The 26,148-nt window shown below is 41.2% G+C and overlaps 1 protein-coding gene across 3 annotated transcripts; it reads left to right on the top strand.

Moving 5' to 3' along the window:
- The first annotated feature begins 367 nt into the window (after window positions 1-367).
- NT5E (5'-nucleotidase ecto) lies at window positions 368-26,148 on the top strand. 3 transcript variants are annotated; one of them, XM_027695971.1, is made up of 9 exons: window positions 373-867; window positions 5,353-5,575; window positions 11,076-11,264; window positions 15,881-16,078; window positions 17,507-17,658; window positions 20,796-20,904; window positions 21,700-21,849; window positions 23,409-23,609; window positions 25,314-26,148. In XM_027695971.1, exons 1-9 carry the CDS (start codon window positions 526-528, stop codon window positions 25,469-25,471), a joined length of 1,722 nt encoding a protein of 573 aa, XP_027551772.1. In that variant the 5' UTR covers window positions 373-525; the 3' UTR covers window positions 25,472-26,148. The 3 variants fall into 3 exon arrangements, with proteins under 3 accessions (XP_027551788.1, XP_027551772.1, XP_027551780.1); XM_027695979.1 differs by having other exon boundaries at window positions 673-887; XM_027695987.1 differs by lacking the exon at window positions 15,881-16,078 and having other exon boundaries at window positions 368-867.

Below are 26,148 nucleotides of genomic sequence, written 5' to 3'. Positions count from 1 at the left end.
GCGAAGGCTTGGAAACTCCTTTCAGTGTACTAAACATTCACCAAGGCTTCCTGTGAGCACTGGAGTTTGTCCTTTTGCTGCTAGCTGGATTTTCATCCCATTTGACCTCCAGCAGCCGGCTGAAAGCCCGTCTCCAGCCCGACAGCAGCTGTCTTCGGGTGAAGGACATCGGTGGTGCAGACGGGACAGCGGGGGCCGGAACGTGAGCGGGCGCAGGACACTGCCTGGGGCCCGGAGAGCCCTGAGGACGGGCGGAACACAGCCGGCAACCCCGGGCAGCCGCCCCAAGCCCTCGCACACGCCCAGCAGATGCGGAGCACCTGCGGCTGCCGCGCCCGACGGGCGGGCAGCGCTCGGCCGCGAGCGGGTCAGGGCCGGCGGCTCCCCGGGGCGGCGCGCAGGCTGCGCGGTGCCCGCGGCGGCTCGCCTGCTCCCCGCCTCGAAAAAGCGGCGCGCCCCGTCCCTCCTTTCCCGCCGCGGCCGCCCCCTCTCCGGTCCTGCGGAGCGGCGCGCAGCCCTCGCATCATGGCGGGGCGTGCGGACACGCTGTGGCTGTCCCTGTGGCTGTGGCTGTGCACGGCGGGGCTGTGCGCGGCGGCGGAGCTGCGACTGACCCTGTTGCACACCAACGACGTGCACGGGCGGGTGGAGGCGCAGGGCGCGGGGCCGCGGCGCTGTGCGGGGGATGCCCCGGGATGCTTCGGCGGCGTGGCGCGGAGAGCGGCGAGGGTGGCGGCGGAGCGGGCCGCGCACCCCAACGTGCTGCTTCTGGACGCCGGGGACCAGTACCAGGGCACGGTGTGGTTCTCCCGCTTCAAGGGCCGGGAGGCGGTCCACTTCATGAACCTCCTGCGCTACGATGCCATGGTAAAGCGGGCCGGGGGACGGTGAGTGGTGCGGTGAGGGGGGGGGTTGCTCCCTCCTTCCCCTTGGGTGCTGGGTCTGTTCCTGCCTTTCCTCGCCCGCTGCCGGTTTTTTGCATTGCCGCCTCTTTGAACGCGTAACGCTGCATCAGAAAATTCTGTAGGTCATGCTTAAATCGTGGCCAAAGGCATCGGGGAGATAAGCGAGAAGAAGGGAAGTGATGAGCTAGGTGATGGGCTCCCGGCCGAATTAAGTAGTGAGCTAGAAGCCTCACGGGCAGCCACAAACCGGGAGGTGATGACAAGGCTACGCAGAGTGTTGTCTCTTGGGAGAGGCAGGGGCTTGGGACAGGCAGGGGGCTGGACAGGCTCTGTTGGAGAGGGGCTGACAAAACGCAGGAATGACCCCAGAAAAAGCCAGGTGAGGAGTCTGATCTGCGGTGGAGGGGTTAACCCTGCCTGAGGCTCGCAGCCTGTCCGGCTTCTGTCCTTTGGGGAGGGACAGATGGCACACATTGGCAGTGCTGTTTCAAAGGGTGAGGATTTTTAGTTTTCATCAATCCCATCCTGGTGGTGTCCAGTCCCACCAGAGCTGTGGTCATGACAGGGTGTAAGAGGTTGTGTGCAAGTGCCTCAGAGACTGTAACAGGGCATCAGTGATGGAGCTCTCTGAGACTGTGCCAGTCCTGTATCTTTACTCTGGTCCAAGTGCTGAGAGAAAGGTAAAATTTGAGGGTGAGATTGGAGGGTGTCACTCCATGCCCTTAAATCTTTTGTCTCAGGGCAGTAGCTTATTTTGCTTGCGTACAACCCCAGAGAGGAGGTGAGAGATTAAAGTTATGTTTGAGAGTGACTGCATGTTTATTTCATTCCAATTGAGAGTTTGTGGGGAAAAGCTTCTGGGCATATCAGATTCTCTGTCTTCACCTTTTTTTGCTTTCTATGGAAAGGACTGCACTTTCCTTTCCCAGGTAAAAATGACTTCACCTGTTTCTTCTTTCTGCCTCAGAACAGCTGTGGAAGGGAAAGGCATGCCCCAGTGCACTTTCCTAGGCCAAACATACTTCATACCAGACAGACAGGTCTGTGAAGGGTACTGCTCCCTGTTCACATGGCCTAACGAACGGGTTTTTAATTGTAAGTCTAACATTAACAGGGTTTTCCCTCCCAATGGTGATGGGGAGGACTATGTGCATTTAGGACTCATCCTCACCAAGAGCTGGGGAGCACTTTATGGTTCTGCAGTGTAGAAATAGCTCAAGGTGCTTTTTCCTACATTTCTTCTCAAACCTTTCTGCTGTCTGTCATTTCTCAGCCTTGTGTGTGCTGGTTTAACTGGTTCATGGGCAGCCTGCGAGCCTGTACAGTTCCTGATCATATCAAAAGAAGAAATTCTTTCAGGCAAAATCAGCAGTGTTGAAATAGTGTTCAGTTTTGGAAACACATTATGTAGGATGCATCTGGTTTAGGACCGTGAGCTTTTTCGTCAGATTAAGCTTTAAAAGTAAACCCACAACATACTAGATAGCCAGAGGCTTGTGCTGGATGCTAATGCCTTGGGTGAAGTAGTCAGCCACTTGTTCTCTGTGGAGGTGCTGCTTATTATAATTTGAATAGAAGGGGACAGGATAAATTCTGTCATAAGCTATAGAAACTTTAGCACCTTTCTCTGCTACCAAAGAGCCTGAGGACAGATGCTAAGTGTTGAGCAGTGCTGCAGCATCTGTTTTGATTCTTCTGTCTGCAGACCATGGTGGCTGAGGGGGCACAGGGAGCAAGGTAAGAGCCACGCTGCAGAAGGGTGAGCTAGTGTTTCTTTAAGCAAAATTTGGTAAGTCACATCCCTAACAGAAGGGGTGGGGATTACAAAAGTATTTGGAAGTGAGATACAGGAGTAGAATTACAAACAGGATGAAGGAGGGAGCATGAATCGTAAAAGTTGCTACAGGATGCAGGCAGGAGCCATAGGAGGATTTATGACAGCCTGGAAGTGTTAGAGGTTTGCTCCACAAACAGGTCAAATTTCCTTTTTTAATTTTGCCTTTTTTTCATTTATGCCTGTTATCACCTCCAGACTGTTTTCTCCTGTTTAGCCAGTTATTGCCCTCCAAAATGTTTCTTGGCACTAGCCTTGTTTTCTGGTGTAATTAAGACTAAAATCCAATTTAAATACCTCAAAGGCAGTAACTAGAGGGATGATGGAAGTCTTCTAGCTTTACTTTTAAGTTTCGTCCTTCTGTTAATTTGTATCCTGATTTAGAAATATTTTGAGGTTTGCTTCTTGTGAAAAGGAGGATTATATAATCACATGCTGTGTTCCTGAATATTTCTCTTTAGTCCCCCTTGTGACTTACACTTACATTGGCCAACGAATTCAGATCTGGTGAAGGGATATTGCACAGGTACAGAATCCAAGAAGCTGTGTAAGGGTGTAAGGATAGTTAGGTAGAGTAAAGGAACCCAAAATGATCCACAACCTCCTCCCCAAAGGAGGAGTTGCATCAAAAATAAAATTGTGTTATTAGCCACCAGTGATTTCTCATGAACAAGAGACTTTATAACCACCTACACCATAGGAAAACTTTGGATCAAAGCTTGTATCCTAATGGACATGAAATAATCCAAATGCAAGATACAAAGCCAGGAGAAACAAGGCTTCGTAAGTTGGTTGGGGTTTGTTTTTTTTCCTAGTGGCAGTTATATCTAATTCAATTTCTTAATTAATTTGCAATCTTTTTGGTTGGGGTTTAATTGTATATTTAGGAGGAGCAGAAGGCATGTGCATCAGCCAAAAGGAAATAGCTTGTTACCATTTTGATATGCTCTACCTGTCCATGGATATCTTTTCAGAACATCCAGAGAGCATTAAAACGAGTGTCATTCTTTTTTCTTTTTCCTAATTTGTGTTTTTTACAGCAAATTAGATTGCAATTAGAATACAGTTAGAAATGGAATGTAGTTGGAGAGCATTGTGTCTTCCCAAGTCAGGATTTTCTTAAAGATAGTTCTTGGTTCTTCTGGAAAAGTGCTACAGCAGTATGCCAACAATTTGGCTCTTTCCCTGGGGGGTGAGTAGTGTTCTCATTAGCTGTCAGCAGGAGCAGTTGATTTCCAATGCAAGTTACTGCTGATACTGATTTTTTTCCACAGGGCCATCAACTGCCTGCTTGTGAGGATAAAAGGGGTCGGGAGTCTTTGGCAGTGTCTTTCTTTTGGGAGAGACAATCAGTTGATCGAAATACTGAGCTTCCTTGCCTGTAGTTTCCTCAGGGTCCTAGTTGGATTGGAACGTGATCAGGCTTAATATACCCACTTGATGAATAAAAGTTGGAGCAAGCACGCAGAGGTTGTTTACCTAAGTAGAACAGAACGGTATACAAGCCTTAGATGATGAATGCGACTTTCCCAACTTAATCTCAGAGTGAAATTCTGAGCACATTTTTGCCTGGAAGAGTTGGCACATTGGCTTTAACAGCTTTTACATACTTTGCCACCTGAAAACTTGTATGAAGTTATTGTGTACCAAGTTACACTGCTATCATGTTTCTGTAGAGATATCTTTTCATCTTTTCCTTCACTAACACCTAAATATGCTACAAAGTCCTTGAGTATATTGTGCTTCTGCAAAAGGGAGGTTTTGCTGGCTTATCACCAAACTTGCGGGCACAGGCATGTGGCAATTTAGGCTGAGCATGAAAAAGGGGCAGCTAGGAGAAATTTCCCTCAAGATAAGTCCCTTTTCATCTGCTTAACCAACCTGGAACAACTAAATATTCTCATCTGGCTGGTACCACCTTGCTAAGAAATAAACTGGACTGCTCGTTTTCTGTGACAGTCTTGGCACTTCACAGTGCTACGTATGCACCTGCCTGTGTGCACACACACCCACTGTGGATTTCTTCCTAACTGATAAATGTTAGAGCTTCCAGTAGGTAATGATATTGATGATATTGAAGTGGTATTTTCTTGTTCCATGTTAATGAACAGAAGAACCTTTACTAAATGCATAATAAATGTGTTTTAAAAACTGTAGTCCGAGCACAAAACTCTTAAAATGCATTTTTACTTAAAGTTAACAAAATAGTGTAATTGACATTTAACATCTCCTTCAGCATTTAAACAATGTATTTTCCATACACAAAATACATGTTTTCCTTTGTGGTTATTGTTAATCCTCTTTCTTGCATCTACAGGATGAAAAACTAGTGGGTTTTAATCTGGTACATTGTTACAAACAGATAGGTTTTAGATTTTGACTTTTATATCTGTATTGATGTAAGAGAGTCTTCAAAGCAAAAACCTAAATCTAAAAAAAAAAATAGCATTTCTGTGTTCATGAGAAACAGGACTGTGCTGGTTTAGACAAGTTAGAGTTTTCTTCCCTAGAAATAGACTTTGTTTTGTCAAATATACCTTGTATACAATTTATGAGACTATTTAGACTGAATATTTGGGGTAGAGTCTCATGCTTTCTTCTTGCTTTTTTCAGGCTTTGGGTAACCATGAGTTCGATGAAGGTGTGAGTGGATTATTGGATCCTCTTCTTAAAAATGCTAATTTTACAGTCCTGAGTGGAAATATTAAAGGGAAAACTCCATTAGGGAATGAAATGATGAAATATGTTCATCCTTTTAAAATAGTTCATTTTGACTCAGAATCAGTAGGAATTGTTGGCTACACTACACAGGAAACTTCTTTTCTTTCACAGCCAGGTATGTTTCCTTTAGTATATGTTTAAATCCTTTGTTACTGTTTTGTTACTTGCCCACTTTTTTGAATCCAAAGATGAATGTTTTCAGCTGAAAAGTGAGAATTTTGTTGTTTTATCAGTATTTACTTGTATTATGCAACTTTACCTGATTTTTAACCTTAAGAAAGCTTGTTAACGTTAAAAGCCATTTTCATATAGACCTGGATTATATCTAAGAGTAAAAGAAGGTCAATGAGATTGCAAGAGAGCTGTGGGGCCTTTAGGGGTTTTATTGTTTTTTGGGTTTTTAAAGTTATATTCTATGATATTTTGTTGTTATTTATCCATTTAAACAAAAGTTAAGACATGAATACAACTTGTCTCTAGCATGAAATGCGACATTTCTCTCTGTGTTGAAATTTTGCTCTTGGATACCTCCATGCTCAAGCCCTATTAAAAACAAGGAGAGCTTCATATGTGTTTTTGAAGCAAAAGTTTCCCAAGATGTTTTTAGACTCTCAAAATATTTGCAGAAATTAGACTACAGAAGGAACACCCATTCAGCTTTTACCACAATTGCTTCATTCATGAGTAAAATTAGAATTGATGAGGAAAAAGACTTCTCAATTTCTAACTATTTTTTCCAACATTTCAGGGGTTTTGGTTTGTTGAGGGTTTTGGTTGGGTTTGTTTTGGAGTTTTTTTTGGAAAATAAAACTATCTACTGGAATGAAAAACACATTTAATTCAGCTGTAGGAGATATGAGTCACTGCCTGCTCAAAGCTCAGCCCCCTCTGACAAAAACAGACTTTCTTCCCCGAGTTTTGCAGTATGGATGCCCTAAGCACTGGTTTAAAACATTTTCACAGCAAAAAGGGACTTCATATTATTCTTTCTCTTTCCATGTCTTAATAATACAGAAATAGTGCATGGTTTTCCTTACAAAAGGAATGTTCAATACTTTGAGGAAATATTAAAATATAAAACTGTTCCTTCTATGCTTTTTAGTTCCAGTGTTGTATGTTTAAACTGTCGAGAAGTGGAATGTCTGAGATCTGAATAGAATTCTTTATCTCTCTTCTATTTTGCAGCAATATGGTTTTGTGTTCCTACTTTTTTTTCCCCTGATAAAAAAAGAAAATTGATCTGTATTTTGTGTAGGCAATAGAATTTCACCTGCACTTGAGGGCATGAGGGTAGATATCATCTGACACCACACTAAGTTTGAATAACAGGCAGCCAATATAGTCCTTCATCAGGGATTAATAAAATGTATTGCCGCCCTTCTTCCGAGCAACTCTGTTGGTGTGGTGATATCATCAAATTAACTTTCTTGCAAGTAAATATACTACATGAAAATCCAGAAGGTGTTGGAGTGATTCTGTGAAGCATTTGAAGATGTTTCCAATAACATTTAGACATCATATCCAATGCCTCAGTATGCTGAGATATTGTAATGGAGATCATAGATAGAAAAAAGCAGTGTTAAAAGGGAAGGATTGTTAGGTCCATAGATGGAGCTGAAACATCCCTAAGCTAAGTATATCCCACTGTGTAACTGAGCAACAAGCAGAGCAAATTCTAACAGCAACAGTTATAGTGATCAGAGTTTTTATAATCTTCTGCTTTGCCTTCTCAGTGTGTGGAGGAACATTTTGGAAGCTCTGAGAAGGTGAATTCAGGATATGTTAATGTAACTCAGTGACTATATATCACCCATGACCTAGCAATCCTTCAGATTGATAAAATCATGTCAGAGGTGGGTCAGTGGCTAAATAATTATCAACCTAGTTCCTTAATTCAATTAATAAGAGACGTTGTGAATTTTAAATTCAGCACCTCGCTTATCTCTACGCACTTCTTCCAGATGATTCAGTTTTCTCAGCCTTTGTCTACTTTGGCATGCTGTACACTCTCTAGGGCATTCTCAAGGCAAACAGGAAGCTTGAAAATGCTGAAACATGTGAATTCTTACATTATCACTTTCCATGGAAGTATTTTGTGACTGTGATTTCTTCTATTGTTAAATCTTGATAACTTTCACACAACTATGAAATTGCAAGTTGCGCTTTTCGTAGTCTGATGAAAACACTTATCAGAAGACTTGAACAGAGTATGAAGTCCTTAGATCTCAGTTTTTCTATTGGGAAGGAACAATTAGTCTCTGCTTAAGGTAGTGTTAATGTTACATTTGGAAACCATAGGGATGGGAAACACATTTATAGATTACAGCCAATTGGCAGTTTATCTGAAGTTCTCTGTTTTGCTACATATAGCTATCTCAGCTGAATGCCCAGCCAGTTTTTCCATGTCCTGCAAGAGTTGTGCATAACTTGGCACATAGACAGAGCTGTATATGTCTTTGCTCTGCACTGATAATCCCAAGACCATCTTTCTGGTATTTGATGATAGCAGCTCACTTCCTTTAGTTCTGCAATGATGTTTTGTCCACCGTCTTCTTGTAAAAGGTTGAAACCAAGAGCTGCTTACTCTGTTACCCTAAGGACAGCAAAATATTTACTAAAACTATCAACTTGGCAGAGTTTTCAAAAACTGAGTTTTGAATTCCATTTATTCCACTTTATTCTAGTTATCTTGCGTAATATTTTTAACATGCAGCCAGTTCTTTTTCTTTGTTCATTTGTAGCACAGTTTGGGTGCTTTTTCTGAAACTCTACCTCATCTAAAAAGAGAAGAGGATGTAACATCAATTTAATACCTTGAAAGAGAAGTGGAATATTGACATGAGCAATAACTAACTCTTAAATAAGTTAGTTATTTCAATTCAGATTGTTTTGAAAAATGCACAGATGACTGTTAAACAGTATATTGCTTTCTTAGAGAATTGAGAACTGTGTAATTACTCTTACAGTCTCCCACTGTATAACTTCTGAACCTGCTCGCCCATTTCATCCAGTTACATTAAGTGCTGAGATGATTGGAATACAAAGCTATGTGAAATGCTATGGCTAAGTCACAGAGAGGGAATGCAAGGAGCCCCTGCAGCCCCAAGCAGAATTCCCTTTTTGAGGGCAAGGTGGACAGCAGACGATTGGTGGGAGGGTGGTTTGGCAGTGGGGTGACCCACTGCAGCTCTGGTGTCTGCCTGTGTCCTGCCATAATAGTCCTGGGAGAGAGACAGGCTTATTGGCATGGGAGAGGCCTTGTTTTTCCCCTCATTATGAAAGTAGGTTGGTTTGTTTTGACATCCTTTCTCTACAACTACCTGAAAGGAGGGTGTAGCAAGATGGGAAACAGTCTCTTCTCCTAAATAACAAGTGACAGGACAAGAGGAAATGGCCTCAAGTTGCACCAGGGAAGGTGTGCACTGGATTATTAGGAAAAACTTTCTTCATGGAGAGGGTTGTCAAGCATTGCAACAGACTGCCCAGGGGTGGTGGAGTCATCGTCCCTGGAGGTATTTAAAAGTCATGTAGATGTGGCACTAAGGGACGCGGCTTAATGGTGGACTTGGCAGTGCTGGGTTAACAGTTGGACCTGATGATCCTAGAGGCATTTTCCAACCTAAATGATCTATGACTCTGTGGGTTGAAAATTAATGACAATATGTCCTCAGTGTATGGTGCATTTGTAGGCTGCAGTGGCATAGAGGGATAACAGAGCTGGTGCTGATGGGGAGAGTTTGGTTATCATGGACCACCTGGTTACATGCCATGGGAGAAGTTAGCCTGCAGGCAACTGCGTGCTAGCACAGCTAGTCAGTGGCTCGCTCTTGCTCTTCATTTGGAGAGCTCAGCTCTCCTTACAGAACTGGTCCCCACACCATGAAACACATGGTAATCGCAGCTGGTCCGCGGCAGTGAGATGAGCATGTGAAGAGCCTACGCTCAGACAGCATTTCTTGGACTTCCCTTTGTGCTGGTAGCTCTACATCAGGCCCAACTTCTGTCAAACACAAGGATGTACAAACCGGGGCTGAAGCCAGGGGGTGTCCTTCAGGCAGGAGAAGGAGGGCTAGGTGAGAACCAAATGCAGTCTTCCACTGGCATGAGGGGGTTTATAGAGAAGACAGGGACAGACTCTTCACAGAGGGGAATAGAAAGGACAAGAAACAATGGGCTCGAGTAATACCACAGGAAATTATGGTGGGACATAACGAAAAAATTTGTCATGGTAAGCGCAGTTAAGCCATTAAACAGGTTGCCCAGAGAGATTGTGGAATTTCAGCTTGCTTGAATGAGACCCTGAGCATCCTCATCTGGCTTTGAGTTCATGTTTTGAGTGGGTTTTGGACTACATGGCCCCAGGAGGTCCTTTCCAACCTCAATTAACTTATGATTCTTTAATTCTAAGAAGAGGTCCACAGGAAGAAAATGTGGGGATGCACCGCACAATTCACTCTGCAATGTGCAGTACAGATATTCCCTCTGGCAGTAACAGAACTATTCAATGGGTGTGGTGGTGAACCAATTTATGTAACCCTCTTTTATCTCTTCCATTGTAGCAGCTTCCTCCTCATTTCCTGAGACATTTTGCAGTGGATTGCGAATTTGTTTCACTTCTCCCTTTGTTATGAAAATCTTTTGACTTTAAAGGCATATTTCAAATGGTTTGATCAAAAAATTCTGCAGGAAGGAGAGGAATTAGGTAGAGGAGAAATTGGTAGAAATGTTACTCAGTTGTCTTCAGCGGAAAGTTTAAGTTTACAGTTGGTTGACTGTTCTTAAAAGTTTGTCAAAGAAATTAGCTTCTTACATGGGAAGTCTTTTTGTGCAACCCAAAACACTGTGCCCAGGATAAAAGCACCTGCTCATCTAGTGCTCGTGTAACTGTTTGTCATGTTAGAATAATTTCAGCATGCACAGAAGCCTTGCAGAAAGATTGAGAGTATCCCGACATTGTGGTCCAGAAAAGGTCTCTCCTTTCCAGACTTTCTGTTCTTTTTGTTCTCATTTGAGGATGGTATTTCAGATTATGTGCTGTGCTGTATTGGTATTACTGACAGTGGTTCACATTAGGCGAGATAATTTGTATAAAAAGGCAATTCAGCGTTTAGTGGAGAACTTTGAAGAAGCTGCTGTTTAAAGCCTCAGGGAGAGGGGATAAGGGAAAGAACAAAATGAGCGTGGGGTAAAAAGAAAGAGAGATTTAACTTGGGAGAAGATAGAAGATCTCAAAGAAATGCAGTTTGGGAAGAAAAAAAGTTTTATAATAGAATACAATGTTTATGTGCAAACACTGACATAGTTTCCTTTTTCTACTCAAATAATAAAAGCCATTTAATTTTTGATCCTATATTTGGTGTCACTGAATTTTTCATGGGGTTACAACTTATTTAGTCTAGGCAAGTACATACAGCTTGGGGCAGGAATGTTGTGTTAGTCTAAGCACACAGGTGCTCCTGAAAGACTCAAGAACATCAGATGAGGAGTTTGAACCAACTAAGGACATTTGAAAGTCACTGACATTCAAAGTTCCATGAATTATACAAACTATTATTTGATATTGACTACTTTTTTTAACTAGTAATTGAGGTACTTTATAATTTATTTTTTTTTAGGGGATGATATAATCTTTGAAGATGAAATTGAAGCATTGCAAATGCAAGTGAATAAACTTACTGCTATGGGAGTGAACAAAATAATTGCACTAGGACATTCTGGTTTTACCGTGGACAAAAATATTGCCCAGAAAGTGAAAGGAGTGGATGTTGTGATTGGAGGACATACAAACACGTTTCTTTACACAGGTATTTTACTTCTTACTAAAATGTTGCTTCTAAAGCAAAGCTGAAACAGTTTCTCTTTAAACTCTTTCACCAATATTGTTTATTGCTGGCTGCAGCCAGCCAGATTCATAGCTGGTACATATCCATAACTTCCTTGGAAGAAACCTATTCAAAACAGTCTGTGCACACAAAGTACCATAACTCACTGAAAGGTTCCTTAATGCTGTGGATGTTCAAAGTGAACTATACAAAGTGTGACACAGGAGCAAAGGTAGTAACACTGATAAATTAATGCTAAACATACTGTACCTGTTTCAAGCTCACACCTATAATGGATTAAATAAGATGTCTATTTTTAAACTTGTATGTGACTTAACCTGAAAAATCAATCTTAAAAGGTTTCCAAAATGGTACCAACATCAGTTTTGTCTAGAATCTGATTCTATATTCATAGGTCTCCATTACCCTGCCATTAAAACACTTTTCCCACGTTTCCTCTGTGCATTTCAGTCCCTCTTTTAATCTCTGAACTTGTTCTTTTTTTCTCTAGAGGTAGATGTCATTCTAGAGATAAACATTGCTGATCTGATTTCTCCTGCAGTAATGCTACTTTAGGTGAAACCTGTAATCAGCAACTTCCCCAGCACTGCTGCGTTCCCGGTGCCAGTGTGTAAGGACACAAGTAAAAGAATGGCTGTTTTGTTGTTCTGTTTGCTTCAGTTTTTTAAGTTCATTAAATTTAGCTGAAACTTCAATAACTGATTGAGACTATAATGGGAACTTTCTGTAATTTTCAGAAAAATTTCCCAGAGGATAGCACCATGTACCCTAGGAACTTAAAAGGTTTGCACTGTTGTGGTGGGGAAAAAAAGGTGGTTTTTTTCCCCCCTGGAGTTAAAAAAATGGTAACCCCCGAGGGGGTGGTGTCCCTTGGGGTTGATCCAATCAGCGCTCCTGCAAAATTTAAAAATATCAGGCCAGACCGGAAAAGAAGGATGTTGTAGTTGTTGGAAGGAGAAATGGCCACGTTCTGAAGCCACGAGGAGAGGGGGCAGGAGCCCCCTACAAACCACTACAACTGTCCATTATCCTCTCCTCTCCCTATTCATCTCCTCTCTGCTTCTCATGCCTTTTTTGTCTCATCTGGGCTCTCACCTTTTGTTATCCCACTTGTTAAAAAGAAACAATTGCATGCCACAGTTATACATTAAGCAGATCAGAATACCTCTCTAGTTTGACCTCAGGGAATAATCTTGATGACTAAGCTGAAGGCACAAAGCATTTACACACCTACCTACAAGTAAGAGGTCACAAACACTTTGCATGGGGGTGCAGCAGAGAAGTGGCCAAACGGGAACAAACAACAGGACCGACCATTATAATATCTTGTCTCTAAGTGTGACCAAGGGGGAAGGGTGAGGGGACTGGACAAGGCTGTGGAGGCACTTTATTCAGATCTGCCCCCACTTCCCACCAGCTTGCATCTTAAGGACTCCCTAAGACAGAAGTGGTGTCTTAATATTTACTAGCTCCACTGAAACTTTTCTTTCCTGAACTTGCCCCATCTCCTCCTAACTACATTCAACTTTCGCAACAGCCTGTAGCAGGGCATTCCGCCACTGACTTGCACATCCTACAGAGACCATCTGTGTGCAGTCTGCAATTTTACCAAACTATTCTTGAGATGGGAAAACCAAGGATACATGCCATATTTGAAGTGTGCATTCATTGTGGATTTACACAGTGGAATTGTTGGTCAATGCCTGTTGAGAGTTTATGCCTCATAGTAGTAGCCATAGTGGGTGTGGTCCAAAGAGGTGGCACTTGTCACAACTTGGAATTGTGATCTGAAGTGCTCCAGGAGTTATCTGAGATCATATCCTGTCTAGATATGATGCACATCTCTTGTCATCCCAGAGAGTACCCTGCTGTCAGACTGGACTAGGTCAAGCTGTAACATCCCCCCCCCCTTTTTGAAGCTGTCCAAGATTCACAAGGCCAGAGAGAGCACACAGCATGAGACTCTGGAGCCTTTGGGTTAAAGAGCTCAGCTGGGAGTGAGTTCTGGTCCCTTTTCCGAGGGCTCTACTATTTTGATAAAGCAAGACTGTCTTACTTTTTTTATTAATACTGGTAAGAAATTAATAAGGTAAGAAAAATAAAAAGGAATTAATGTCTGGGGGAGATACACCAAATATATATATTTTTTTTTGTCAAAATATGATTTTTGATAGAAAGTGATCTGCATATAATTTTTATTCTAAGTGCTGTGAGGCACATGCTCCATTCAGGAGCATCATGAGTGCATTTGTGAACCATTCCCTGCTGAGTCAAAGCCATCAGCCAACATTCACAGTGGAATAGATGTGCCTGTGAAGGTGACTTCCCTGCAGAGTAAAACACTTAAATTGAAGTGTCTCTATATTTGTGTATATTAAGCCTATAAGCTGTCATTTAAATCAAGAGGTGTAATCAATAACTGGCAGTAGAGTTTAGGAGAGTGTTTCAGCTTAGTCTAAGTGGAGATGTACCAGCTGGTCATCTGAATGTCTGTCATGGAGGTGTACAGACGTACTGCCCATGCCAATTTATTACATCCACAGAGATATCTTAACGTAAGGGCTTAATGTTGGACTAGTCCTGTCTGTAAGACATTGGCCAATCTCTGGTTTATCCTCAGATTATATGGCAAATGTTGTCTTGACTTGTTCGGGTGTGCCAACACTGGGTTTGTAGAACTTGTTCAAACAGTAATGGTAGTTTTGGGTTGGAGCAGTTTAATTTCTGGTTTTGATCAGAATGGATGCTCTGAAAATGCAGTGTGTTGGCTAAAGCAGGGTAAGAAGATAGAAAAGTGTTACAGGTTCTTCTATTACCCAGCATGAGTTTGTGCATTTGTAATGAAACAGCACCTCACACTTTGACTGAAATGGGTGCATGGATTCTAGTGCTGTGTTCTTCAGGGATAAGAGGCACTGAAAGGTCTCTTTGCATTTCAGAAGAGATATATCTATCTTACAATGGAATAATGTCATAGTGGTAATTAATCCTGCAAGGAAGTATCAGTATCAGAAAGTATTTCAGAAAGCAAGAAATGAGTAAGGCTCTGGACAAGCGCTTAACCACGCAGAGCTGATGTAAACTAAAATGATGACCAGAAAGAATAACTTTCTCTTTCTAATGCTTTGCTCATTAGATGGCTACAGAATGGTGAGAGATCCAAACCAATTCCTTTTTCAGTTCCAAAAACCCCAAAGGCATATTTGCATGCATAAAGTCTGTAGAGTTCTCATTAGCTACAGGTTTTCTTAAATTCTTCCCAAAATAAATGAATAATTAAGTGGTTCCACCGCTCTGTTGTCCAGGCTGAAAGCAGGAAAACTAGTTCTGTGGTAAGTTTGGTTCAACTTGCAGTTTATTACAGCCATTCTCCCTGGAGACAAGGAGGGATTAGAGCAAAATATGAATCATATTGGAGTTCTTGAAGGAACATTTGTCATGCTGCTTATCTTAGGATTTCATATTACATAAATTACTGTAAATCGAAGGAAACAAGTTGTTCTGTGAGCAGTGGAAGTAAGGACACTGCTTTCCTCTGGATCCACATTTTCTACACCTGCTCCCCCATGCTGCCACCTCACTGGCACCCCAGCTCTCACCAGCAAATGGATGGGAAATGCCACCAGCTTTAGGACAGGAAGAAGCAACAGGCTTTGAGAGGACTCTGTAGTGGGGACTGCCATGCAGCTGCCCAACCTTGGTTCTTCCCTGATAGTGGGGTAGAAATACTGACAGGAATAACAGCAGGGAGAGATACCACTCAGAGAAGGTAGAAGGGAGAAGGCTGGTACCCTTGAGACAAGAGCTGTGCTGTGTAGTTCTAGCTTTCTTTGCCTCTTCTCCCCACTGTATCATTTTTAAATCCTGTGGTAACCTATGCCAATTGAGCTGAGATAATGCCTTGCTTTAATCCACCAGTTTCCAAGTCCTACATCTAATCACCTTTCAGACTTTGCAGGTTGATAAGAGTTTTAAAACCATGACCATGGAACTCTAATGCTAATGAAGTTTGTTTTTGTGGACGGTTTGCATCCTGTCTGAAATTTTGTAGGCTGTTCGGTCTAGTGAAAAAAAAATCAGTTGGCTGTATGCACAAATTCATGCAACTGCTTGTAGGCATTCTGACTGCATATTAACCATAAAAATAGTTCAGGCTTTTTTGTATCAAGTCCGATGTATGTTTTACTAAGATTCTCATTTTCTATCTGATGCAGAATAAAGTAGTGTGAAGGCTCAATAAACTTTTCACCCAGAGGCTGGTATGTTTGTATTACTGAGAGTTTTAGATTGCAGTGGTTGGAATGAAAAGTTCCTTTGTTACTACTGTGACATGATGTCACACTTAACTTGAAAAACACTGTGGCAGTTATTCGAGTTCATGTCCTGAAAACAAAATTGTCTCTTATGAAATAACTGAACAATCAAATGTGTGCTTGTCATCCAATGCATTCATTGTCATTTCTGCCTAATATCCTATCTGTTTTTTTTAAGGCTGAGAAACATTTGAAATGTCATTCTAATAATTCCTTGAAGGTCCCATAAGCTGAACATTCACTTTACATGCTTGTTCCATGCAGGCACCCCACCCTCTACTGAAGTGCCAGCTGGCCCATATCCATTCATGGTTGACTCAGATGATGGGAGGAAGGTGCCAGTTGTACAAGCTTACGCTTATGGAAAATATCTCGGTTACTTAAATGTTACATTTGACAAGAAAGGAAATGTAGTTGAAGCAGTTGGGAACCCCATTTTGCTGGACAGCAGTATCCCTGAAGGTTTGTGGACTAGACATTTGAATTTGCCTGCAGCACTCTGCTACAATTCAAGTCTTGTTATGTTAAATACAATGTCAAAGAAGAATTCAGCTTTCTTCCTGAGCTTGCTGTTCTCTTCTGTGTGGGGTTCAGCCTGTGTTACAGTTGAATATGCACGTATTCAGGGTGTGTTTTTATTTATTTAAAATCCCGGAAAGTCCTCTTGTAGGATTTCAGGTGATACACTACCTTACCATTTTGTAGAACCCGTTTTGGCTAGTCCTGTGATTATGATTTAAAAGATTATGACGATTAATTTACACTGTTTTGCCAGGGGCTGAGTTCTTCAAAACAGAGTTTAGTGCAATATGGGAAAGTGGAAATGTTCCAGAAAAAACTTGGAATACTCTGCCGATGTGCAAATATAATATACAAACCCATGACTTCTTGTTTTCAGTGCTAAGTGTGTTCAGTGTTTCAGCTCTGAAACATTCAAAGTACTGGGTGGAGGAGAGCCTCTTTGTCGCTTTTTGTTTGTAACTCTGTCTGAGCTCTGCTACCTGTTTCTTTGTCAGCTCTGTAATTATGTGGGGCTGGTTCTCTAGTCTTTGTTTTTTCTCCAGTGTTTGCTGTATGAAGTTCTGAGCTTTTATAAGAGTTTCTAGGTTCTACTTGAGTATTTGTAAAATAAATCCTTTAAAAATTATCTATTCATAGATATTTACTGTGTTATTCTCAGAAAGCTATTAATGTAATGAGATGATGTAAAGAGTCTACATTCTCTCTCTGATGTCAGTAAAAGTAAAAATTCAGATACATCAGTGCTCTTATTTTATAAATGATGCTCTTGCTGACACATGTAAGCAAATTGATTAAAACTAATAGCCAATATAAAATAGTTGTGATATCTGTCCGTATATACAAGTATCCTTGTTTTTTTCCTGAAATAATTAAATTTGCACCTGACAGACAGATATGCATAGAGAATTTATTTCTATAAAGGGTTTATTCCTTGACATTGATGTTGGAACTAGTTTTCCTTTTAGCACAATGTTAAAGGGAGGAAGTTACAAACAGGGAAAAAAATATGATGTCAAATAAAGACCAACCTCACTTGTATATTAAAAATTCTCTCACTGGTCAAGGTAGGTACTAGAAACCCCATCAGTCAGAGGTTAGAACAGGACTGGGCAAAAGTATTTGAAAGTGTTACAGAGGAGATAACCTTGCTGTGGCACAGGACTAGCTTGTTCACTTGATTGTCCCATCCTGCCTTCTCCCTTTACAGGCATTGTTTGAAGTGAATATAGATGTCATTTGATTGAGAATCCTTTAGGGAAAGTGTAACATTTTAGAATCATGAACAGGTTTGTTCGTTTTTTTTTCTAAAGTTTGTATTCACTGAAGTGAGATTTGTGATGGTTATTTTACACTTGTTCTACCTTATAGATGAGCACATTAAAGAAGAAGTGGAAAAATGGAGAGAAAACCTGGGGAATTATTCTAAAGAGATTGGAAAAACTAGTGTTTACCTGAATGGTACAAGCCAAGCATGCCGTTTCCAGGAATGTAACATGGGAAATTTGCTTTGTGATGCTGTGGTAAGATATTTGAACCACAGGTAGCAATTAAGGGGTTAATCCAGAGCTATCAGATGAAATGCTCCCAGCCTCCAAACTATAGGCACATGGGCTCTGTGCTGCTTTTCAATACTGTAACATCTAGCACAACCCTAGAAAGACCTGGCAGAAGCAAGGCTATAATGAATCTTGCTGTATAAAGTAAGGAGCAGTTTATTCTTTGTGTGTAGCCTCACATAGAGAACAGCTTGTTAACAGCTGGCTCTGAGGCTGCAGTTTTAAGAGACATAGCATTCTGATCTAAGACCCCATTCCTCAAAAAGGAGAGCTCAGCTCCCCTGCCCCAGTCCTGCCCCACTCTGGGCCCCTGTTCATGGCACTTACCCTCTGTCCCTTTCATTACTCACTGGGCTCTGCTGCCACTTTAACGCACAAGCACAGATTAAAAATCTGAGTAGTTTTCTGCCAAGTTGCTGATATGAATTGTCCCCCTGAGAAGCCCAAAAGTTGCCTGCTGAAGCAAAGTGCGGGGAAAGGCCATACACACAGCCAGGCACAGAACATCCCAGCCCAGAAGGAGCCACCAGCCCCTGCGGCATTCTGCCAGGTACCGCTGGACTTCAACAGTCCCAGAACACCAGAAAGTCTCTTTACGAGAAGTCACTTCCAGTTTTTAAACTACATGGTTTTGATTGCTTTGCTGCCCTGCATCAGCACCATTTCCTTTGGGTGTTTCAGGGAAAAACATTCACTAGTGTGAAATTTTCCAGAAAATGAGCTTTGCCATAAATGTCCTGCAGTATTGCCACAAAGTCAAGGGTCAATTAATAATCATGAGTTTTCATTTAGATATGTCCCCAAAGCTATTTATACAGTCCTTGTGATTGCTTTTATTGTAATCCTTCAAATATTTCTTAGTTCAAGGGCTAATTTCCAAATCAGATTAATATTTGGGAAGTCTGCATGCAGTTCTACTAGAATTGCAGCACCTTGCTTTTTCTTTCTGCTAGACTTTAAAATATTTTTATTTGAAAAAATGTGAACAAATGTCTTGGCCTTTTTCCAGCTTAAAGAAATTAACTCTGTAATCTTACAGAAGTCTGTAGAATTTCTTGCCATACATTTTTTCTTAGGGGGCGCCAAATTCTACTTTAGTTAAATCCATGTCTCTAGAGAACCACCTGCAGTCATCAGGGTGCGTTAGATGTCTCTTGATAGATACATTGATGTCTCTTCACGTCCTTTGCCTTACCAAGGCAAGTTCTACACTTGCTTTCCTGTCTGCTGACATGTGTTCAGGGGTATGAAGGTGAAAAACAGACCCTCCTGTTCCATGACCTCTAATATTTAGAGTTGTCCTGAGAAATTGAGCGATTGAGAATTGTAGAAGGCTGATTGAATGCTTGTTCTAGATCAAAACAGAGGTCCATTTAGTTCAATGATGCATCTCCAACATTAGCCCAAAATCTCAGAATAAAAGGTTGATAGGTCCAGGCATTTTACAAAGGACTTTAAAGGAACTCAAATGTGAAAAGGCTGTGAAATTTGTAACAGCACTGTGTAAGCTCTTCTTTTAAATTGCCTCTGCTCAGGGCTGGGAAGTTGCAATCCATTCTTTGATTATGAGTTATAAACATTAGCATGGATCTGGCGTCAGGGAATATCTTTAATGACTAAGCTGAAGGCACAAAGCATTTACACACCTGCAAGCCAGAGATTACAAACACTTTGCGTAGGGGTGCAGCAGAGAAGTGACCCACCTGCAAAAAATGACGGGATTATCCATCCCAATGTTTTTTCTCCAAGAGTGACTGAGTGAGGATGGTGGGAGAAGAGCATACTCCTGGACAAACCTGTGGAGTTGCTGTACTCAGATCTGCTTGTGTCTCCCACCAGCTTGCAGCTCAGGGATTCCCCAAGCCAGAAGGGCTCTCTTGATATTTACTAGCTCAATCGTAACTTCTCTTCCCTGAATTTGCCTCATCTCCCTTTGCCTTCCTTCAGCCTTCACAACAGCTGGCAGCAGGGTGTTCCACCACTGACCTGCACATCCTGCAGGGACCTTGGTCTTGTCGGTGTGCAGCCTGCTGCTTCCCACTGGCTGGATAACTGCTGGAGGTCAAGTGGTCCTTGCACTGGAACACTTGGTCTCTGTCCACCCTCACATCACTCCTGACTTTATAGGCTTCTCAAATATTTCCTTCTGTTATCTCTTTACCAGGTCAGACTGTCCAAGCCTACGTTCATCATTCTGTATTCAGAAGATTTTCCGTGTCTTTGACCATCCTCATTACCCTCGCCAAATCTTTCTTAGTTTTTTAATCATTCTTGAAACAAGAAAACACACAGATTACGATTCATCCTCCATGTCTTCTTCATTGTATAGGCTTCTGTCATGTGCTTCCTGTATTTCTCTCTCTGTGAGACTGAAGAGTCATGACTATAGTCACCGCTGTATGGAAACCAGTGAATCCCTTCCATTATCCTAATCTATTTTCTCAGCCTTTTCCTGTTCTACTCAGTTATATCTGAGAATTAACACCGTAGGCTTATCATCCTTATGTAGCTGCATGAATACCTAGTCTCCACTTTCTTTACTACTTAGGATGTCACAAGCAAATATTATCCTGTTCTTGTATTTCGCCAGAGCCTTGCCACCATTGGAGACATTGCTGTGCAGAGACTTTCTGATTTACTATGCCTGTTTCCTGTTTCTCCATTGTTCTACGTGCCAAGACCATTCCAAATGTTAAAAGCTGACCATAGAGAAGCCGAAAAACTTAATTCCCTGCAACATATGAGAACTAGATTAATTTATGCTTCTCCTACGTGTTTTTAATGTACACTAATATTTAAGGTCCTCTTCCCTTCTCAATTCTCCAAATACGCTTAAATCATTTGTCTTTATTACAGTCATTGGAATCAAAAAAATCACTTTTCCTTTGTTCAGCTGTCCTGCCCTGGCCATGATATAGACACACAGACTAGAGGAGAGTTGTAAAAAGCAAAATACTTAACTGTTTTACAATGGTGCTGAAGTTAATGTCAAAGATATAAAACCTGTCTATCTCTTTTCAGTCTCAGATTTTATTTGGTGTAAATTTCCAGAGCTTAGAATAAGTGAAGATAAAATCAGTTCATACATTTTTCTTTGGTAGCTTTATGAAAATGTTGGGCGTCCAGATAAAAAATCATGGAATCATGTTTCAATGTGCATCCTGAATGGAGGTGGGATACGGTCACCCATTGATGAACAGAGCACTAATGGTACGTAAAATTACAAGATGAATGGCAACTTTATCAGTAGAAGGAATCAAGTTATGCCAGCCTGAACACAGTTTTACTTATGGCCTTGTTCCATGGGATTAGCACAGCATTTGGAAGTGTTTTCAAACTTTCTCAAATGGTTGTACATCATTAGAGCACAACTGCACTCAGGCTGACATTGATAGAAGTCTCTAGCATTGTTTGTACACAATGCTTTTCATAATTTCCCTCTCTCTTTGCTATCTTGGAATAAAGACAGACCTCCTATTGTACAGGGCCATCCAGTATGGTTGCTGGGAGCCTTCTGTAGTCCGCTGTAGAGTAAGTAAATTCTGGGTTTTTCTGAATGCAAAGGTTTTAACACTCTTTATTTTCCTGATACCACATAAATGAAACCTGAAAACAAAGGCTTTTTCAGTTTAGCTAAATCTTTCTGTAGGACTACTTCAGTAAATCTCAATCAATTGGAAAAAAATGCCTGACCTAGTAGGAAAAGCTGTGTTTCTTCATCTTCGGTTGGTAGTTTGTCATCCCTTTTAGTAGTATTGTTTGAATAGCAAAACATGCACTCACATCAAACTCTGATTTATTGGTCTTGATACTTACTGGATGATAAAAGATGCAGGCTCTTTGATTGGGATATGATATATATGATTCTCACCTCTACCTGCCCTCATTTTCTTAAATTGCATTTGCCACGTTCCTTGTCAAAAACTTACTGTTAAACAATTCTAAAATAATTCTGTAAACAAATAAACAAACAAGCAAGAAGTAAACAAAGTCTCCTTCCCCCAGGTAGCATTACTGTGGAAGATTTGCTGTCTGTTTTGCCATTTGGAGGTCGTTTTGATATGGTAAGGGTGAAAGGCTCCACTCTGAAAGAAGCTTTTGAGCACAGTGTGCATAGATACGGAAGAGGAAGTGGAGAGCTGCTGCAGGTTGGAGGTACGTTTTCTTCTTTTCTCTTCTGGTTTTCCAAACCGGCTATCCCTCCTGTTAGCCTTGTTTATTACAGCTGGGAGCCTCCTTTTAAGAATGGAAGTCAAGCTGGCCATATATCTTAGCTCTGTGTCTTGTACATGCTGGCCAGCTAACACTGTTTATCCTGTGTATGTTTAATTGAGACACTGCAGCACACAGGCCACCTCTGTTCCCTTCAGCAGAGACAGTGTTCCCAAGCTGGTTCCCGAACCCTTAATGACATCAGTTTAACACTTCAGTTAACTAGAGGAAGATATAACTTAGTGTAGCTTTAACACAGAAATAGCTAGAACAAACTCCAGTTTTTAGTTCTTCACTGGCAGCCTACCTGAAACCCCAGACTGGATGGCTGTGCCGGTTATTGCCAAATGTCAGTTTACCAAAATAATTTTGTGCAATTCTCTAATGATTGCTGACAGTTTCAGAGTTTGTCCAAGTGGCTATGGAATTGCTCCAGTGAATTACTAAATATTTTATGAATGACCAGTTAATATTAAAAACCTACTTATTTCTTGAATTGCAGCTCTCTGTATGTTTACCCAGATGTGTACCAGGCTATAGTCATATTTATTCCTGGTCTCTCTGTGATGCAGTGTAGATTTTATTGTTTATATAGCAGAAAAGCTAAACTTGAAGGGCAGGGGCCAATACATTGCCCCCTCCATGCCTCTCCCCCCCCACAGCCCAGTAATGGGGGCAATACCCCCACCATGTGATCCAGAACCCTCATGTGCCACAGACACAACCCATGTCTGGCACTCTCACCAGTAAGTTACCACATTTTTAGATACCACTAAGGTAAAGCAGGAGCAAGTTTTGCTTGCTGCCTCCATACAGAAAGAGAGGAAAATCAGTAGCTCTGGAAAGGTTCAGGACAGAAGATCCAGAGCAGGAAGAGAGCCAGGGTTGGAAGAGCCTCTGTGCTTTGGATGAGCTTTAGTGGCTTCCTGATCTGCAGATTCTTGGCAATGCTGATCTGGGAGCCTGGCTCTCCCCAAACTTTGATCAAGGAAGGCTCACAACTAGAAATGTTGCTTCTCCTACAGCAAGTAGAAACCGCAAAGTAAAGCCCTGGCCTGGCTTTCTATTTTCAGTACAGTACCCATTACCCATAACAGCCACCAAGTTAGGCTGGCTGGCTGGCTTTACAAAAAGTAATTTCAGCCAATGAGCCAGGGGAATGAGAAAGCATGTGACTACAGAAATAAGGGAAGGTATTTTTATCTTGCAGTATCCTAATCCCATGACTAGTAATTTCCTTCTGTGGAGTAGTGATGAGAACAGATAAGTAACTGAGGTGAGACAGTGCTTCAGCAATTCTTATTCTCTTGAATTTTCTTGTATAAAAGTTGAGAAGTGTGCAAAGAAATAGGGCATTAACTGGTGTAATTCAGAGCAATACAACCTCTCAGTCACAGAAACTAATGCAAAGAATCAGCTAAAGATGAGGGAGGGTGCTGCTTCTAGCCCTATATGTTCAATAGGCATTGCAAAAAGTGACATCCCAATGTGTATTTTTGTAGGCATCCATGTGGTCTATGATCTTTCCAGAGCCCCAGGAAGCAGAGTTGTTAGCTTAGAAGTGCTTTGCACAGCCTGCAGAGTCCCATCCTACATCCCACTCCAGATGGATGAAATATACAATGTGACTCTTCCATCCTATATGTTATTTGGAGGAGATGGCTATCATATGCTGAAAGACAAAAATATGGGATACAGTAAAGGTAAGTGGAATGCAGTAAAGGTCAGTATGGGCACTAACAGAGTAGCAGACAAACAATTCCCAAAAGTTAAAAGATCTTTCTATAGTATTAGTCTCAGACTTCTTGCCTTTACTGGATTAAATTTGCTTCTAATCTGACAGCTCTGGTTTTGGTTGTAGCCAGAAATTTTTTAACTTTTTCAACTTTTTCAGTTAAGTCACAAGGTTCAAAGTGAAACTAAGCCTTACCAATACAGCAGTGCTCAAAGAGCACTTCTAAGATCATGATAAACCACAAAAGAAGCAAAAAATGCACCATGGAGACTACATCTTACACGTACTGCCTTGTACTGCCTGTGCACTTGTACTCATTAGTGAACAATGAATCAAAGAGAAAGGTTCTTTAGACCTTGAATTTCCACTGTATACAAGTATTCGGAAAGACAGAATCATCACCTCTACTGCTAAAGGACGTGCAGCTCAGGTGAGCAACACAGGGTGAGGGGAAAGATGATGACCTGCTCTGCAGGCAAAATTAGCCTGCCCATCCAGAACCAGTGGGATTCTCGGGAGTCCTGCAGGCAGCAGTATGCAAGGTGCTACAGACACCATGCCAGAGAGGTAAAAAGGAAGTGTTTTATAATGCTGCGTTAAGGTCCTCTAAAGTTGCATGTGAAGTGTTAGAAATTCAGCATTTGTACAACTGACATGTCCATCTTCAATAAAGACAAACTAAAATGTTGAGATTACAAGAATGTAATGCTGTGTTAAAAAAAACAACAAAACAAAGCCAACGTTCTAAGATCACACCTACATTTTGCCAAACTTTAATTTTGTATGTCCTGCTTCTGGATGATAAAAACACACTTTTACCCCCCCAAAATCTTCCTTTTGGACCTTTGTTATAGACTAGTTTTTTATTTCTGCAGGTATTTCAATTTAAAATTGATTCTCACAGGTAGGACTGGTATTTTAAATCAAGTTCAGCCTACAGCTTGTAAATTTGGAGAGGCTGTAGTTTCAGTAAATATCCATGTATGCAGAAGTAAATACCCAGAGAGATAAATCATTAGGAATAATGAAAGGGAACAACTTGTAAGGTTCTTGTAAAGTCTTTCAGTATAGCAAGAGGGTAAAACTGTAACTATTGTTAAGATGGAGGACTACACTTTAGGATTGTAAGAGCTTGGATCAGAAGGGGCTTGTGACATTGCTAGCAGCAGTTACTGAAGAGGGTCTTCCACTGCAGAAACTCCATGTTATACTTTGTGTGCACACAGTAGTGCACAGACTAGAAATTCCTCCAAAAAAGTAAAGTTAAATTTGAGAAGGTCTAAGTGATAGCTTTGCCAGGTCTACAGCCCTCTACCCAAACAGGTAGGGCACTATCTCCATCTACCTAAAACTGACTGGAAATTAGCATTGTAACAGATACAAAACAAAACAAGATAGACAATGCAAAGAGAAGCTTTTTTGGTTTTTGTATTTTGTAAAATACAAGTTGCTACCAAAAATTCTGGCTACAAACCACCACAGATGATTTTCTGTGCATAAGAAACAACTCTCCACACCCCTACACTGTCTCAATGTGTACTGATTAAGCATTGCAAGCCATAGAAAACAGTTTAAAACTTGAGCTAAAACTGCAATTTTAGACAGGTTCTTAAAGAACTCTTAAGAGCTTGACTGCTGCAGAGAACACTTTTTTATATGTTTATTTGTTTAGGTGAACCTGATATTGAGGTTGTTTCCCGCTACCTCCAGAGAATGGAGAGAGTTTACCCAGCAGTTGAAGGTCGAATAAAGTTTTCTTCTGGAAGTCTTAACAAAGCAAGTCTTACCGTGATCTCTGCATTGTTCACTGCAACATTCTTGCACACTTGATTATTGCTCTCTCTGTTTTTGTTTGGAGGAAGAAAGGAGGAGAAATGATGCTGATGAAGCAAAAAGAGAACTGTTCTCTTCTTTTCTTACACCTTACAATGAATGAGCAGTGAGGTTGCTGCATGTTAGCAGTAAGCAGCCCAATCCATTGTCTTTTATCTGGTAGTGCACCAAAGCACTCTGTGCAGAGTGAAAGGGCAGAATTAATGACTTTTCTTGGTTTGAATCAGCAGGTACCCGCATTTCGGTTTGAGGTTTTAAGAAGCAAAGTGCCAATGAATACCTACTGCTCAATCATAAAGCAATGACAAATTGTAATGGGGTATTTTTAAATTGTCAAATTCGTTTAGATGCCTTAGATAATGAGTTAAGAACCTGTTTTCAGTAATGCAAACAAGCTTCTAGAAATGGATTTATTATAGGTGTATATTCCTTTCTTTGATCTCCACTCAGGGTTAAAGTATTCAAACCTAATATTTCTCCTTTACTTCCAGTCATATTTATCATACCTACACCAATATCTGAAAGAGCTGGATTAAAGTCAGTGCCATTAAAATCATGAGGCCCATTTAATATGCAATTTTAAAGTTTTTGTTTTACTTTTGAAGATGCAGCATCTCACTTATGTTTTCCATTAATAAAGGATGAAATGAAAGCTTGATTTTGATAAATTTTAA

Source organism: Neopelma chrysocephalum, unplaced genomic scaffold (genome assembly GCF_003984885.1).
Source record: "Neopelma chrysocephalum unplaced genomic scaffold, ASM398488v2 Primary Assembly neopelma1_23b, whole genome shotgun sequence".
Classification (NCBI taxonomy): Eukaryota; Metazoa; Chordata; class Aves; order Passeriformes; family Pipridae; genus Neopelma; species Neopelma chrysocephalum.
The sequence above is the reverse complement of the archived record's forward strand: the minus strand, read 5'-3'. Positions and strand labels throughout refer to the sequence as shown.